The 18,388-nt window shown below is 33.1% G+C and overlaps 1 protein-coding gene across 7 annotated transcripts in view; it reads left to right on the forward strand.

Annotated features, from left to right (window-relative positions):
* Mctp (multiple C2 domain and transmembrane region protein) overlaps window positions 1-18,388 on the forward strand; it is a 204,383-nt gene that overhangs the window by 10,933 nt on the left and 175,062 nt on the right. For 2 of the 7 annotated variants that reach the window (XM_072533094.1, XM_072533097.1), the window contains exon 1: window positions 8,172-8,260. The exons of 2 other annotated variants lie outside the window; for them this stretch is intronic. In XM_072533094.1, coding sequence (XP_072389195.1) covers window positions 8,253-8,260 — 8 coding nt within the window. In that variant the 5' untranslated portion in view covers window positions 8,172-8,252. Of the gene's footprint in view, window positions 1-8,155; window positions 8,407-11,329; window positions 11,433-18,388 lie in introns of those variants that run through there. 3 more of the 7 variants (XM_072533095.1, XM_072533096.1, XM_072533098.1) reach the window with 3 other exon arrangements.

An 18,388-nucleotide genomic window follows, 5' to 3' on the forward strand; every position in this document is an offset into this window, starting at 1 on the left:
AAAAAGGGTTTTAAAAAATTCACATTTTTTTTAATTTTTAAAAATTACAAAAGAGAAAAAGAGTTTTTAAAACCGTCTAAGGTATGTTAAATAGATGAATAAAAATATTAATATAAAACTTACAGCTACTTGTTACAAATCCAAATCAGATTCAGAAGATGAACTTTCAGAACCAAGATTTATAATAACTGGCTCGATCATTTTATCAGTAATATTGTCCAGCTTCCACATTTTTTCCTCTTCTTTAATAGTGTGATTTACTGCCTTTTCCCAGTTTTCAGGTTTTACATTATTTACAGCCTCCAAAAACAACTGTATAACATCATGAATTTTAAAAGTGGTATTTTTTCTTGAAACTTCACTCTTTATCTGTGCCCATACCAGTTCAATCGGGTTTAATTCACAATGGTATGGTGGGGATCTAAGTACTGTCATTCCACGATTTTTGGCAATTTCATCAATTTCGTATTTTTTAAATTTTTCTTTATGAAGGGCACACAACGAATAAAGTTCCTTTCTTATAGATCCAGGATGGTCCGTAATATTTTTTGAACTCAGCCAATTCTGCAAGTCTTTTTTTAACGACTTGGTTGTGGGCAGTCCTTCTATAAGTCTGGAGTGATAACTTGCATTATCCATTACTATTACACAGTTCTTAGGAAGAAGATCTATCATTTGTTCGAACCATTCTTGAAAGACATCAGCGTTCATGTCTTCATGGTAGTCACCGGTACGAGTTGATTCAAAAGTTAATAAACCACCTTCAACAAAACCGTCTGAACTGCCAATGTGTACTATTATCAGCCTGCGTCCCTTTCCTGATGGTGGGTTTAAACCAGTAGATAAGTTATTTACAAAAGCGTGCCTTTGACTTGTAACAGTTTCATCCTGCCAAAATTTATTTAGTGTATGACCCTCGTTGATCCATGTTTCATCAAGATAAAATATTTTTCTTTTTTGGTTTCTCATTTCCTTTATGGTTCTTAGAAAATGTCTTCTCCATATGACAATATCGCTTCTTTCTAATAAAATAGACTTTCTGGGATTCTTTTTCCAGCGGAAGCCTATTTCTTTTAAAAGTTTCCATAACGTACTTCGACTCATTTCTGGGTAATCCTTATCATCTCGAACTGAGACAAGAACTTTATCCAATGTTGGAAATTCTTGTCTAAAGAAGAATTCATGCACTTTCCGTCGAAGTCCTTCTTTAAAATGATATTCTATTTGAAATTTTGGTTTCCCTGGAGCATTACGTGGCATTTGAAAACTACCACATTTCTCTTCTTTAATAACTCTGTAAATCGTAGATTTCCCAACACCAAGTGTACTGCTAACTAACTCAACGGTCTCATCAACAGTTTCACATAAACGTTTGTCTGTAAATGATTTAAAACAATTAAATATTAATGTTTTTTCATTAACTGTTAGAGGACCAATTTTTCGGCGTTTACACGGCACTTCTAAATTTTCCATAACACTAGTATACACAATAAACTGAACCTTGCAACTGAAGTACATACTTTTAGTGAACTGTTAAGAATTTTGAATACGCCACTTGGACCTTCCTATATACAAAATGGAAAAACCCACTATCACATTTTCTGTGGAATAAGTTTAGAAGGTAATTATCTAGTCAATTACTGTCGTAGATTCCTGGAATTAAAGAATTAAATGTTTGATTGTTGTAACCCTTACTTCGTGGAATGCACTCATTTCAGATAAAATAAAACGTTTTATTTTATCTAAAGAATTAAACTTTATTTTGCAAATAGGTAGGTACTTATTAAACTTTTATTGGTTATATATAACCAATAAAATAAACATCTTACATTTCTTGCAAATTCATTAGTACCTATTAACCTCCATCACTCCGACACTGGCAACCTTATTTAGGGATTAGTAACCCTCACAACTATTGTATTCTATTCTGCTCCAACCTTTATACCTGGTGGTCATACTCAATTTAAAATTGTTTTCCTATATACTTCTGTAAACTTGTTGACAAATATCTGTTTTTCATTGAGTCACCCGTACCAACAGTTTAGGGATTTGCATACATAATTTATTGTTTTATTACTCTCTCATACATAAAAATACACTATAACAGGGGTAGTTTTCAACCCTAAAAAAGTAAAAATAAACCAACGGTTCAAGTCCAAAAGTAAAGTTTAGTGTAAGCAGAACCTAAATCCAAATTTGCATGCAATTCGGTGGTGGAACAATTAAATTTTAAAACTTTATTTCACGTTCATTTACTAGACTAATAATAATACGCATGTTTATTAAAACGTAGTAATTACGTCATATTGTGAAACAATTATAAAATAATCTCTTTATTTATTAATAGACGGTAAAAATGACTGCGCAATGTGTCCCGTTTTTTATTTTATTCATAATTAGTTGTTTTTTCCATTAGTGACAAACTTAATGATGTTTTTAGTTTTATTAACCGATTAAATAGTTTCCAACTATTTTAAATTTATTTTAATTAAATAAATTACAATTTAAGAGTATTATATTATATATCTCGTTTAATTACGGAGAAATTTTCTAATTATTAAAGGTTTTCTTATTCTTCATTTGTAAAAATGTAAAATAAAATTGGGAATTAGATCTTTTACCACTTTGACATTTTTTATCCATTGTAATATCGCTATAAAAATATGGAAAGAATGATTTGATACAAAATGCAAACTCAAAATCAAACAAAAAAAATGAAAATCAACTAAAGAAGAAGATCATCTAAATGTAAGTATTATAAAAAAGAAAGTAGCAGGCCAATGTTAAGAAAAAACAAAAAAGGCTGCGGATGGAAGAGTTGTTAAAGGACCTAGAAGAGAACAGTAGAGATAAAAAAGAAGAATGGAAATAAAATAGATTTAGCTCTAAACTATTATTTGAGTACATAAAAGATCAAAAAATAAAATACGAATCGGTATTTAAAATTGACAATAGATCATGGGAAACACACTTCGCACTTCTTCTTCTTCTAGTGCCGTCTCCACTAATGAAGGTTGGCTATAACCAAGTTCGTCTCATCTTCTGCTTTTCTTAAGAGCGTTTGTGTGTTTAACCCGGTCCAGTCGCGAATGTTTTTCAGCCAGGATATTTGTCTTCTACCAGGACCCCTTTTTCCTTCGATTTTACCTGTCATAATCAGTTGCAACAACTAGTACTTATCATTTCTAAGTATCTGCCCCAAATATGCTGTCTTTCGCCTTTTAATGGTGGTCAAAAGTTCTCTCTCTTCCCATTCTGTGCAACACCATTTCGTTCGTAATACGATTAGTCCATGGTCCAATTCAAAATTCTCCTAAAAAGCCACATCTCAAAAGCTTCCATTTTTCTCATTAAGTCAACATTAACAGTCTAGGCTACGACACCATAAAGAAGAATAGAGTGGATATAACATTTTACCATCCGATATCGGATTTGCAGATTGAGTCTTTGGTTACTCAGAAATTTCCTTATTTTCAAAATTGCTTTATTATTGAGCGAATTTCTGATTTCGGATTCATAACGTCGTTTAATTTGAATTGGTCAAATGCCTTCTTAAGGTCAACGAAACATAGAAAAGTATAAGGAAAACAAGGTTTTAGGTCAGTAAAATCATCCACCGACGCTAAATTTATATTGAGGCAAATGCAAGAGAAATCATAGGAATACAAAAAAATTCGAAAAAAAGAAACGATCGAATCTATCTACCAAAACAACACAATAAAATTAAAAACATAGGAAGAACTCACTAACCCTATTGAAGCTGGCAATGGGATAATACAGGGTGATCCCCTGAGTTCTCTTTTATTCAAGGTGTTAATGAGTGAAATAATTACGAAATTACGAACTAAAAAGGATACCAAATGGGAGAAAATGGACTTAAAATGAACTGCTATGCAGACCACGCAATAACACTTCCTCAAAGTGAAGATAATGACCACGTTAAGCAATATTGCTACTTTTATTAACCTTGTTATCGAAAATATCATTTGACTGCTCTTAGAGTCTCCAACTCATCATAGAAGTTTTTTTAATGTCATCTACTTTTCCCCTTATCGTTTTAAGTAAGTGGGCTATATTTGAGGAAACGTCTTTAAGTCTTAGAATGCACATTCTAGGTGGTTAATGCATATAGGCTTATGGTTTTAGATAGCCTTTATTTTATGTTTCAATACAGAACAAAAAATTTATAATAATCTTCTGCAGAACACCCGATTTCTTCTACTTATAGGTACGTTTTTACTGAAGCGTCTGTTGCGATCATCACTGAGCGATCGCTGTTAAACGATGATCGCGGTATACCGCTTGTGTGGTGTGGTCTGTTACGGCGCGTGTTACTGAAGCGTCTGCCTCTAGAGTCGCTAGCGTCGATCGTTGGCGACTTGACTTGACCAGAAGTTGTCGTACAGTGTAGCCAATTCTTGTTCACAAGTAGTAATTATGGTCACACAAAACCTGTATTCTTCCACGCAGCGATTATTACCGTCATAAAAATACCAAAAAACATGATTTTTTCAATAGTAAAAATTAAGCACAAAATTGAATTGAAATAAATTTTATTTATATGTTCCGTTTCGTTACATATTTAAATTTATAAAATAAAAATCGATATTTTAAAACATTATTTTTTAATCGTTTGGCAACGTTGAAATTAGCGAGAAAACTCCGACTCAGACATAACTGTAAAACTAGTTTTTATTATTTTTTCGCCAAAGAAATGCCTATCAAGACATAACCGATGGTTCATTTACTTTGGCGTTTCTATGGGGAGTGCGTGTGCTGCATTTTGTGATTATATTTTATGTGATAAGTTTGTAAACTTATTGTTGTCAATACTGTTTTATTAATACTGTATTGTAGTATTGATAAAACGTGTTATTGATAATAAGAGTGTTATAGTTTGTCTTTTATAGTAAATTTTTAGTTATATTCTGTGATTATTGAAATACAATGGACGAAAAACCGAGTTGTTCCAAGAGACGATTCTGATGTTGATTCCAAAAATGAAAAGCCGCAAAAGAGATGGAAAATGTTAACGTCCGAAGAGAAGGTAATGATACGAAACGTTTATAAAGGAATTGTCGGCAGAAAAATGGCATTAAATGTTAGCCAAGCGGTCGACATTTGTAGCAGTTTAACAAAAGTATCCATTAGCTGTATTTATTGTGTACTTAAAAATACATCGGAAAATAAAAAGCAAGAAAAAGGTAAAACTAGAGGTAGGAAAAGCATTGTTTTGGATGACGAAACAAGGAATATTATACGTCGAAAAATTCATTCATTTTAATTTCGGAGTGAAATTCCAACACTGAAAAAAATTTCTCAAGAGCTCGAAAACAATGACTCCTTACCGTAGTGTCTTAATCAGGACCATGCGCGAAATGAACTTTCGATATGTAAAACGCAACAGAAAAAGTATGCTATTAGAAAAAAATGAAATTATTCTATGGAGAAGAAAATATTTAGAAGAAATACAAAAAATTTGCAGCACTGGACGCAAAATATATTATTTGGATGAAACCTGGATTAACGAAGGTCATACAGTTGGAAAAGTTTGGCAAGATTTAAATGTCAAAAGTAAACGCGAAGCATTTATAGAAGGCTGGTCTACAGGATTAAAAGCTCTATCAGGAAAGAGACGGCGTTTAATCATCACCTATATAGGAAGTGATACAGGGTTCCTTGATGATGGTTTGCTTCAATTTGAGATTATCATGAAGAAATGACTTCTAAAGTATTTGAGCGCTGGTTTAAGAGAATCTTACCAACATTGGAATCTGGGTCTGTGGTTGTTATGGACATTGCGCCATATCATAGCCACAGACTAGAACAATTACCGACGACGGCATGGCGGAAAGGGAGAATTCAAGAATGGCTTACAGAAAAGGGGATTGCATACGAAGAATCAATGCTCAAAATTCAGCTACTTGACATTGCACGGTTAAGGAAAAGTGAATATCTTAAATATGCTGTGGATGAAACTTCAAAAGATTATGGTGTCAAAGTTCTGCGTCTACCACCTTATCATTGCGAACTTAATCCCATTGAACTTATCTGGGCGCAAGTGAAAGGAGAAGTAGCACGCAATAACAAAACGTTTAAATTAAACAAAGTTAAGGAACTTTTAATTCAACAATCCTCTATATAACTCCAGAGGAATGGGCTAAATGTATACGCCACATAATTAAAGAAGAACATCATATGTGGGAACTTGACACTCATGTCGAAGTTTCACTAGAGTCAATTATAATTACACCAGGTAAAGATAATGACAGCGATAGCAGCACTGCATCTTCAGATTTAGACAGCGAATAATATTTTCTAATAGTTTAGTAGGAACATCAGCATAAAAAAACCAAAAACAAAAAAAAAACGAGAAGAACATAGTAAGTGTGTATAGTGTTTGTGTTTAAATAGAATAGTACAATGTTTTGTTACATCAAAAATTATTTCTATTTTGTTTTTATAGAATTTTATTTTGTTTTATAGGATTTTATTTTGTTTTGTTTTATACTGTTTAAGTGTTTTGTTCATTTTATTTAATGGAACAATCTGGCTCTTGGCGAACACCCATTTAAAAAAAAGTAACGCGCCATAAGACATACCTTTGGGGTGGTATGGAAACTGTCTTAAAATTTGTTTTAAAAAAAATTCATTGTGTAACTCTTTAAGGACGGGTCACGTCAAAAGACGTTTTAGCGTAACTTCCGCCACAGCCCGGTGGCATCAATAAACTTTCTGCAAAATTACTTGTTTTTTATAGCTAATTGTTTGTGGCATTCTGTATTTTTAGGAGACTGTAGGGAATAAGCCACAAAATATTTATTTATAGGTTTAATTTACTGATGTTTCGATCTCTATATAAAGAGATCGTTTTCAAATATACAAGTGATAGTAATATTTATTTTTCTATGGCTTTTTGCTTGCCGTTCTGTATATTTAGAAATAATGTTGGGAATAAGTAACAATATATTTAATTGAAATGTTTAATTTACTGACGTTTCGATCTCTATATAAAGAGATCGTTTTCAAATATACAAATTATAGTAATATTTATTTTTCTGTGGCTTTTTGCTCGTAGCATTCCGTATTTTTAGGGAGAATGTTGGAAATAAGCCACAATACATCTATTTACATATTTATTTTACTGACGTTTCGATCTCTATTCCAGAGATCGTTTTTAAAGTTAAGAAAAAAAAAAGAAAATAAATAATATAAGATTATATAAATATATAATAATAAACAAATAAAATAAATATAGCTATAATTTATATCTTTGAAAACGGTCTTTGGATATAGAAATGGAAAATTCAGTAAAAACCTGCAGATAAATATATTGTGGCCTATTTTGAACAATAATATTTAAACAATATAATATAATTAACGTTGAAATAAAAGTGAGTGTACGCCACTGGATTTGCATACGTCTTTTCCCACTTCTCCACCTTCAAACGATGAATCACTCTCCCAAATAGTGAAATTAGAGTTTATTTACAGAAGCCCCGAACGTCAAAACAATATTTCCTGCCGAAAAGTAAGCAACAATAAAATGGCTTTAGTATGGACGCAAGAGCGACATCTGATAATAAATCACGAAACTAGAAATCCGAAAATTTCTGTTGACGAAACCAAAATCCAGATTTTTGCTTTAATGAAGTTTCGATGTCATCCATTGGAAAACTGATGTAATTCAGCGATTTATAAATCGCAGTGGAGGCATCCACTAGATTTTTTACGAAAGCGATTTTTTTGTCGCCGCAACTAAAAAAGAGAAAAGTAGAGAGAAGGAGATGTGTACTTCGAACGATTGGATCTATGATTTTTAAATTATCATTGCATTTAGTTTCAAGTCACATCTTTGGAGTTAGATAGAAGTAATGATCCGAAATACAAAGTTAAAATAACCAGCTTATCACAAAAACATACCGATTAGGACGAATAATTTATACTGTAGCAAATAAAAACTAGTTTAAATGGCCAATTAAAAATAAATAGTCGCCTCAATTAAAAACAGCCAGCTATTTATAAACATTATCATCCTTTGGAATAGTTATCGGAAAACACACCGCAAGTAGAAGTATATGGCTGTGTTATCACATTATTATACCTTTATCTTGTTCCATTTCCTATGTTCCTCAATCCATTTCTATTAGTTTTCGGTAAACTGTTCGATGGTTTTGATGTGTATCGCGTGTCGGTTTCGACTTTTATGTCAATAGTCGGTGAAAGCTAAAATTAGTGCTGAATTAGTCCACATGTTATTGTGTGTTGATAACCAATAATTTCTGCAATATATAATTCAGTACCCTATCATTATATCGATTGTTTATTCAAATACTAGTTATTATGATAGTGATTTATCGCCTCGGGATTTTTATCAAAAGAGATCTTTTTATTATTAGAGTTTGGGTACTTTAAATTTGTATAATATATTTTATTTCGCTGCAATTATATACGTTTAGAGAAAAGTTACTAAAAATTTTTGAGTAAATACTGTTCAAAGTTGAGCCTTCACTGTAATTGCCATGATTTTTAATGCTAGTTTTTTTTCTCCGGTTTAGTAACTGTAGGCATTATTAGTATTATTATTATTTTTTTTATTTAGAAAATCGCATCGACCAAATGGCCATTAGCGAAAAATTAGTGGATTACAATAGGTACAATTACTTCAATACAATTTGGTTTATTAAATATTGTGGTACTTATTAATGTCTTTCAAGAAATTCAGAGTATTGTTAAAGTTACAGTCTGCACCTAGAGCTTCTATAAGTGTTCCTGGTATCTTGTTATTGCTTAGTTGTTGGTTGTAGAGGGGACATTCACAAAGTAGGTGCATTATTGTTAGTGTCGTATTACACGTTTCACATCGCGGCTTTTCGCACTTTTTAATTAAGTAATCATGCGTTAACCTAGTATGTCCGAGTCTGAGGCGCGTTACTATTATTTCTTGGCTTCTTGACTTAGGTAACACATTCCATGCCTCTATGCTGGGTTTCACTTGTTTTAGTTTTGAATTCGACACATTCCATTTATTTTTCCACGCACTTAAGATTGATTTTTTTATATAAGCTTTTATATCCGTTGATACTGATGTGTTTACGATCTCGGAAACGTCACTTACTATTGCGTCTTTCGCACTATGGTCAGCAGTTTCGTTGCCTTTTATTCCTATATGGGATGGGATCCAGATGAAATTTATCTCATTATGATTGATATAAGCCTGAAGAGGGAGTGTTTTAATTTTTTTTAAAAGGGGGTTTTTTGGATACAACATTTGGATTTTGGATTTGTCGGATGCTTTGTATGGCACTAAGTGAGTCTGTTAAAATAATATATTTGGAGTTTGTTGTCAGATTTATTAGGTCTATGGCGCGATAGAGAGCATACAGTTCAGCTGTATAGATAGTACTAACATTAGATAGTTTGAATTTAAGAACCTTCTCTGGAGTTACTACAGACGCTCCTACACCTTCGGATGATTTTGAACCATCAGTGTATATCTGGGTATGATTTTTATAACGACTAATAATTTTTCTAAAATGGGAAAAAATTAGATCAGGATTAGTGGAGTTTTTATCAAATGACGTAAGTTCTAAGTTACATGATGGTATGTTTTGAATCCAAGGTGGATTATGATCATATGTGTATAGAAGACATTCAGGTATGACAATATCAAACAGATGCAAATGGTCTTTTATTCTTTTATAGAAAGGTTTATTAGAACGGTGATTTGCATTAAGGTTTGGGTAATTATCGGTAAAAGTATTTCTATAGACAGGATTTTTTGCATTATCTTTAATTTTTGTTGCATATGTTAGACTAAGGTAAGCTCTTCTATCATTTAACGACAATTCATTTGCTTCGCAAAGTAAACTTTCAATCGGTGTTGTACAAAAGGCTCCCAGGCATATTCTGAGTGCTGTGTTATAAATAGTATCGAGCTTATTAAGTACTGATTTCGATGCTGAGTCGTAAGCTATAGCCGCGTAGTCTAGCTGTGATCGTATCATAGTTCTGTATATAATTAGCAATGTACTCCTGTCTGAACCCCAATTCTTGTGTGCTAGAATTTTTAGTAAATTTTATCTTCTGTAACATTTACATGCTAGATTATTGATATGTTCTTTCCAATTCAACTTTCTGTCAAAAGTAACTCCTAGCAATTTTAGCGAATCTTTTTATTGTAGCGATTGGTTGTATAGATATAATGAGGTTGGTGTACTGACTTTGTTTTTAGAAAATACTATATATTTAGTTTTAGTTGTTGAAAAGATAAATCCAGTTTCCTTTGACCATTTGTCAATATCTAACAAGAAACCCTGTGCAAGTTGTGAGAGGTTGTTTAAGTTTTTACTTTGACCAAATATTACGAGATCGTCAGCATATAAGCGGCCTTTAAGTGGAAGTTTTAAATTTCGTAGAACATCATTTATGGCAATTATAAATAGCGTAGGACTTATAACAGATCCCTGAGGAATTCCATTTTCCAATTCCACTTTTGACGACAAATTCCCATTTACTCTAACTTGGATATATCTTTTATATAAGAAGTTTTTTATAAATGCAAGGCAATGTCCTTTGATTTCTAAATCGTACAGTAATCTGATGATACGGTGGCGCCAAGCTGTATCAAAGGCTCTTTCAAAGTCGAAGAATATTCCAATACATTTTTGATTAAGGGAGAAGGCTTCATGTACACTGCTTTCTAGGTCTATAATATTGTCTAGAGTTGAGAGCTTCTCGGAACCCAACTTGATTTTTTTCGTTTATTGACTTCTTTAGGTTTTGAGTAGTAGTAGACCAGAAATCGTTAGGTGATACCGCCACTAATAATAATTAACTTCTTCTGTTCAAATAGATCGGGAACATTAATTAAAAAATTTAAATATTTAAAAATTACTAAAAACATCGATTTTTCCACTCTTATGGTTTGTAACTTGAAAACAATTAATTTTAAAGTAAAGTAGTAACGAAATAAACTAGGGACAATTAAGTTTTCTATAAAATATGCCTAACTAAAAATATTTTAATTTATTACCCTTACAGCAAAATAGCAATAAATATAAAAAAGATGGGGAAACAAGTATTTTCTTATTTAATGTTTTTTAACCACTTAGAGTGCCTTTAGGACCTTCATAATTCGTCTAGAAAATTATTGTAGTCTAATAAAAAACAGCCCATCAAATTATATTTAAATCGATTTAATAAATTTTGCAGAAAAATTTTGCAATCGAAATTTATTTGAAACTTATTTGAGTGATTCTCTCTGGTAGTAAATTTCAATTTCTTAAATATTTCTGAAATGACTTCTCAACAGAATTAATAGATCGTATTTTCGTAATTTAAGAAAAATTGGTGTAATGCGATGACAAAGTGTTGGAGAAGATTTATACACAAGGATAAATACAATAAAAAATTAAAAAAACTGAGTTCAAGTACGTAAGAAATTAAACAACATATTCTACCAAATCCTCATTAATAAGTTAAAACATATCTGTGGATTATCTCACGAAAATAGTTTTTAAAATGTTCAAAGAAAATGACAAATATGTTTTATTTAATACAACAATTTTGTTCCAACGTAAGAAAATTAAAATCATTAACCCAAATGTCAAATAAAGTTAATTTCCATTATTATCATTCTGGCTTGACAACCCTGCGTGGGTATAAGCCTCCTCAAAAATTTCTCTTTCAAAAACGTATCACCATATTTCTCATGTCTTCATCGATGTTATTAAGGAACCTTGTTCTAAGTCTTCCTCTTCTTCTCTGAAAATTAGGTCTATAAAAGAGCGTGTTTCTAGATGGGTTATTTTGTTCTATCCGCAGTACAAGTTCTATCCACCTCAGACGTCCTATCTTAATATGTTTTACGATATCAGGTCTCTGTTATATTCTATAAAGTTCGAAGTTGTATCGTCTTCTCCACACTCCATTGTCATTCACTGCTTCATAGATTCGTCTTAGTAATTTTCTTTCGAAACATCTTAGCATGTTTTCATTATTTTTTGTTAGAGTCTCGGTCTCTGAACCATATGTTAGGACTGCGCGTATTATTGTTTTGTAGAGTTTTATTTTTGTATTTCTCGATATAATTGTGATATTAAGGAGGAGATTGAGCCTAAAATAGCATCTTTTGGCTGAACAAATTTTGTGGTTTATCTTTACAGTAGTATTATTTTCAGTATTAGGGAGCGCTCGCAGGTATACAAATTCGTTCACTGCTTCGATGACGTCGTTTTCTATAACAAATGGTCGAAGGATTTGTGATTGCTCACTTATTTTCATATATTTCGTTTTGTTGGTGTTTAGTATTAAACCCATTTTTGTAGCTGATTCTTTTAATGCTACATACGCCTCTCGTACAGCATTTTTCGTCTTCCCAACAATATTGATATCATCCGCATATGCAAGGATTTGCTCTGATTTATTATATATTGCACCAATGGTTGTGATTTGCGATATACCTATTCATTTTTCCAGAACCAGATTGAACAGTATACAGGAGAGAGAGTCTCCCTGGTGCAGTGCGTTATTTATTTTAAAAGGTTCAGACAGTTTCCCCTGAATTCGTACTCTACAATCAACTTTTTCCAGAAACAGTTTTGTTAAATTTACCAACTAATTTGGTATTCCAGCTCTTTCATTGCTTTGAACATTTCTCTTCTATTCACAGAATCGTAGGCTACTTTGTAATCTGTAAATATATTATGAGCATCAATGCCATATTCCATTGTTTTTTCCAAAATTTGTTTCAGGGTTGCAATCTGATGAATTGTCGATTTACCACCTCTGAAACCAACCTGGTATTTTCCTACTATCCTTATATATTGCAGTTGGAAGCGTAATTTCTCTGTGATTAGAGCATTCAAAGATATCTCCTTTTTTTGTGTATGGTGTAAAGTATTCTTTTATAAGCTGCTGTAATGGCATTATGGTATCGTGGCCACCTTCTTTATATCGTTCAGCTAAGAGATTATCTATTCCGGGTGATTTGTTACTGGCTAGTTTTTTAACTGCATCTCTAACTTCAAGAATCGTTGATGGTTCCTCTTCCCTCTCGTCTGTTTCCCTTACCTCATCTCTTTCATCTTCCAGGTTTTCTTTTCCTTTCTCTATAATAAGTGCCTGGATAAAGTATTCTATCCATCTATTCAATACCTCTTTCCTTGTTGTTAATAGGTCACCATTCTGATGGCATAGGGCTTCTGCATTTTCTTGTGGTTGCCTTGAATTCTTTTCTGTTGATGTTAACTTTCTTATAGAATGTTCTGAATTCTTTCGCTCTGTTAAGGTTTTTTTATATATTTCTTCCTTATTTAAGTGGTTTCGTTTATTTCTTTTGTGTATCCTCTTTTCTTCTCTTCTATTTTTTTTTTGGTAATTCTCTACAGCATCGTCATACCAATAATTTTAACCAGCACAAATTTCTGTTTCTATTTCATCATTCGCTGCTGTTTCAATGTTTTCTTTTATTCTGGTCCAGTAGGAGTCTACCCTACTATATATCTTTCTGGCCTTTTTTATTTACATTTTAATTATTTTGATTCCCTTTCATGTTGGTGATGTTTGTCGAGTACCGTTTTGCAATTGTCGCATCTATCAGCTTTTGCACATTATAGTTTTTGTATCCATTTTATTTTCTTTACTGGTGTTTGAAATTCTAGCCCTCAATGTGGAGATCACTTATAGGCAATGATCTGAGTCTATGTTTGCGCCTCTAAAACTCATGTAGTTTATTACGTCTGTTTCATGCCTTAAATCTATTAAGATGTATTAAGATATGATCAATCTGACCCATTGTTCTTTTATCTGGAGAGGTCCAGGTTACCTTGTGTATATTCTATTATTGCCCCTATAATTCTTTTAATTAAGTTGATCACACTTTTTATGTAGCGGGCATATCATTCGTTTAAGCTATTCGTCTCGTTTCAATTCGTTTTGCAATATAAGTACTTTTAGTTTATGGACTACTGCCAACAGTTGTTGACTATCTTCCTTATACATTTCAGAATAGAATTCGTCGATTCCTGGGGATTTATTATTTTTATAAGTTTTGGGATGTCATTTGACACTTCTCTTTGTTGGTATTTTAATGTGTAGTTGCTGGTGTAGGTTTAGTTCATTTTTTATGTTGTTGAATCGTTGAAATGTGTCCGTCTATTAAGAACTAAGTTTGTCTCATATAGAATTTCACCCTTGGCTTAAACTCTTGACAGCTAGTATAGGGGTTTACACTATTTTATTGTAACATTTTTATAACATTTATAACGTTATAACATAACATTATATTATTGTGCTAAAATTTATTTAAAGGATATGGTAGAATTTCTATAATCGCTTGGAGGCTTTTAAAAATTAACAATAGTTTAGTTGCACTAATATATGAATCAGCTACGTAAAATAATATCTCAATAGTTCTTTTTGTAGCAAAGATAATAACAATAATGTGTAAATTAATGTAAATACATAACTATATTTTTTAAACTAAAATTGGTATTTTAACAATATCTAAAGCATAGTACTATGCAAATTAATGGAATCATAGGCTGTTAATGAAAAAACAGTTTATTTAGAAAAAAATTATATTTTGACAAAATTATAAAGGTAAACTTACATTTAGTAGGAAATATGTCCCCCTTTGGCTGCAATTACTGCTTTTACCCATTTTGGCATAGATTCTACGAGCTTATGACAGTTCCCAAATATCCTTTCATCTTGAAACCAAACCTGAATGACCTCTTCTATCATTTTTATTTGTGTAGTACAGTCGATTTTGCGCATTCTAGCTTCGCAAATGGCCCATAAATTTTCAATAGGGTTGAGGTTGGCGAATAACCGGGCCAATCTAAAAACATTCTTCTTTTTCTCGTAGTATCTATCCATTTCGGATGTTGGCGACCATCTTGGCAATCTGTATTTTACAAACTGCTACTCTAAGAAGATTTGTGATTGTTGTGTTGAACCACGTACGTAGATTTTTCAGCCAGAAAATCCTTCGCCTTCCTAGACATCGTTTTCTTTTCAGAATTAATTGCGGCAACCCATATCTTTCACTGTTCCATATGATGTGACCGAGGTATTCGATTTTTGCTGTTTTTACTGTGGTTAACAACTCTTTTTAACTGTGGTCAACCAACACATTCTTTCAATTACCACCTCACAAGCTGTACACGTGGAAATCTCCTAAAGGCAGACCCGGGAGAATTATTAGGAATCCAATAGACTACATTTTAGTAAATAAAAGATTCCGAAACAGCTTTACATCTGTCAAGACTTATCCTGGAACAGACTTGGAGACAGACCACGTTCCACTGGTGGGAGTATTTCGAGTCAAACTCAAAACAGTGCAGAAAAGGAAAGCAGAATAATACGACCTACTTACGCTGAAAGACCTTGATACGAGGATGAGAGTCCAAACCACGTTAAACGAGCAAGTGACTGCAATTAGAGACGAATCAAACGAAGAACAAACGATCAAACATATCACAGAAATAGTACAAAATGTAAAGGATAAACACTTAAAGACAGATAGATTAATGAAGAACAAATCATGGACGACAGATGAGATCCTGAAACTAATAGACGAGAGAAGAGAAGCCAAAAATGACCCAGACAAATATAAAACCATAAATATATTAATAAGGACGAAAATCAGAGAAGCCAAAGAAAAAGAAGCAAGGGAAAGATGCAAAGAAATTGAGACCCTGCAGTCAAAGTACGATAGTCACAATGTACATAGGAAATTTAAAGAACTCACAGGGGGACTAAGAAGACGGCAGAAAGGAAATATAACTGATTCTGACGAAAATATCATCTTGGACAAACAGAGTAAAATAAGAACGTGAAAAGAATATACAACTCTGAAGAAATACCAACAGAATGGCTGAAATCTGACTTTATTGCACTTCCAAAAAAAAAGGAGTCAAAAAATGCGAAGATTACCGTACTATAAGCCTCATGAGTCATCTCCTAAAATTATTCCTAAAGATAATTCATAGGAGAATCTACAAGCTGTGTGAAAGTCAAATTTGCCCCAACCAGTTCCGGTTCACAAATGCTGTTGGTACTAGAGAGGCTTTGTTCTCAGTACAAATCTTATTCCAGAGATGTAGAGACGTCAACTGCGAAGTATACGCATGGCTGGTTGATTACGAGAAAGCGTTAGATCGAGTACAGCACGCCAAGATGATGCAAATACTAAAAGAAACAGGAATTAACAAACAAGATCAGAAAGTAATTAAAAATCTTTACTGCAATTAGACAGCAAATCTCAGAGTTAAAGGTGAATACACTGACTATGTGAAAATCATTCATGGAGTGAGGCAAGGCTGTATTTTGTCTTCTCTAATCTTCAATCTGTACTCTGAAAGAATATTTATCTAAGCTTTGCACGAAACTGAAAAAGGTATTCTACAAATGGTTACCGGCTTAACAACATCAGATATGCAGATGACACCATAGCATTTGCGGACAACTTAGAAGACCTACAAGTTCTTATGAACAAAATGACGTATTACAGTCAACAATATGGACTCAATATAAACGTTAAGAAGACAAACCTTATGATAATTAGCAAGAAAAGGATATCAGAAGATCAACTCTACGTCAACCAATCTCCTGTAGAAAGAGTGACGCACTACAACTACCTCGTCACCATAATAACTGAAGAATGGACCAACAACCAGGAGATTAGAGCACGCATCGGAAAAGCTAGATTCACCTTCAATCTGATGGGGCCTTCTTCAAGAGTTAACCTCTTTCTTGATACAAAAGTAAGAATGCTGCGATGCTACGCCTTTTCTGTCCTTTTTAATGGTGTTGAATAGAGGAAATTGAACTTATTTAGGACCTTAAGATCCCGTGGACTAATCGAGTCACAGATGAGGAGGTCCTCAAAAGAATAAATAAGAACCGAGAGGTACTGACCACCATCAAATCTCGAAAGTTACAATTCTTCGGACATATTATGCGAAATGAATAGAGATATGCTCTCCTTCAAGTCATCCTGCAAGGAAAAATATATAAAAAGAAGAACATCTTGGTTAAAGAAGCTGAGAATCTGGTTCAATATAACATCTTTGCAACTTTTCCGCGCTGCTTCAGATAAGATAAAGATTGCCATAATGATCGCCAACATTAGTAATGGATAGACTATGGTCGCAAACGTCCTAGTTAGTAACGTGGTCGTTATAGCTTATCTTCGAGGATAAAGCCACATCTCGAAAGTCTCAATTTGCTTGCAGGTAGCGTCTGTGAGAGTCCACGACTCCTCAGTTCCGTATAACAGTATAGGAAAGATATAACATCGTAGTAACCTGATTTTTACTGATAAATCATCGCATTTAAAAAGCTTTTTGGAAATGCAAATCTTGCTTTCCCTCTCCGACATTTTATTTCTAGGGAATGGTTTCAATTTTAATTAACGTTCGTACCAAGGTAGATGTTTTTACTCTTTCTATTGGTTGGCCATTTACACTGATTCTTTCAATTTACTGTTCTTTCTTAAAGATCATCGTACATTTTGTTTTCTTAATATTCAGTGAAAGTCCATATGTCTGACTCACTTCTGTGACTCTACTCAATAAATCCTGGAGGGCTTTGTAACTGTCAGCGAATACCACCGTGTCATCCGCCTATCTGATGTTATTAATACATTCTCTGTTAATTGTAATTCCGGCTTCAAAATCCTCTACTGCTTTTTAAAAGATTTTCTCAGAGTATATGTTAAACGTCAAGGGTAATAGTATACATCCCTGTCGGACCCTTCTTCTTCTTCAAGTGCCATCTTCGTTCCGAAGGTTGGCGATCATCAGGGCTATACGTATTTTCGAAACTGCTGACCGAAACAATTCGTTGCTGCTACAGCTATACCATTCCCGTAGATTCTTTAGCCAGGAGTTTCATCTTTTTCCTATGGACCTTTTTGCTGCTATTTTCCCTTGCATAATTATTCAAAGCAGTTCATATCTTTCGCCTCTTGTAATGTGTCCCAAGTATTGCAGTTTTCATTTTTTGATCGTAAATATGACTTCCTTTTCTTTATTCATTCTTCGCAAGACCTTGACATTTGTGACTCTCTCGGTCCATGATATTCTCAGGATTCTGCGATACATCCACAGTTCAAATGCCTCTAATTTTTTAGTATCAATCTTTTTAAACGTCCATGACTCCATTCCGTAGAACAGCACAGAAAGTACGTAACATCTCATCAGGCGAAGTTTCATTTTAAGGCTCAAATCTCTTCCGCAGAACACTCTCTTCATTTTAGTGAATATAAATTTAGTTTTCTTTATGTTCAAAGATAGTCCATATTCTTCGCTGCAGTCTGCTATCTTATTCACCAATGTCGGACCCCACGTTTGATTTTTATATCGGATTCTTCTGCCTC

This window comes from Diabrotica undecimpunctata, chromosome 5 (assembly GCF_040954645.1).
Source record: "Diabrotica undecimpunctata isolate CICGRU chromosome 5, icDiaUnde3, whole genome shotgun sequence".
Lineage (NCBI taxonomy): Eukaryota > Metazoa > Arthropoda > Insecta > Coleoptera > Chrysomelidae > Diabrotica > Diabrotica undecimpunctata.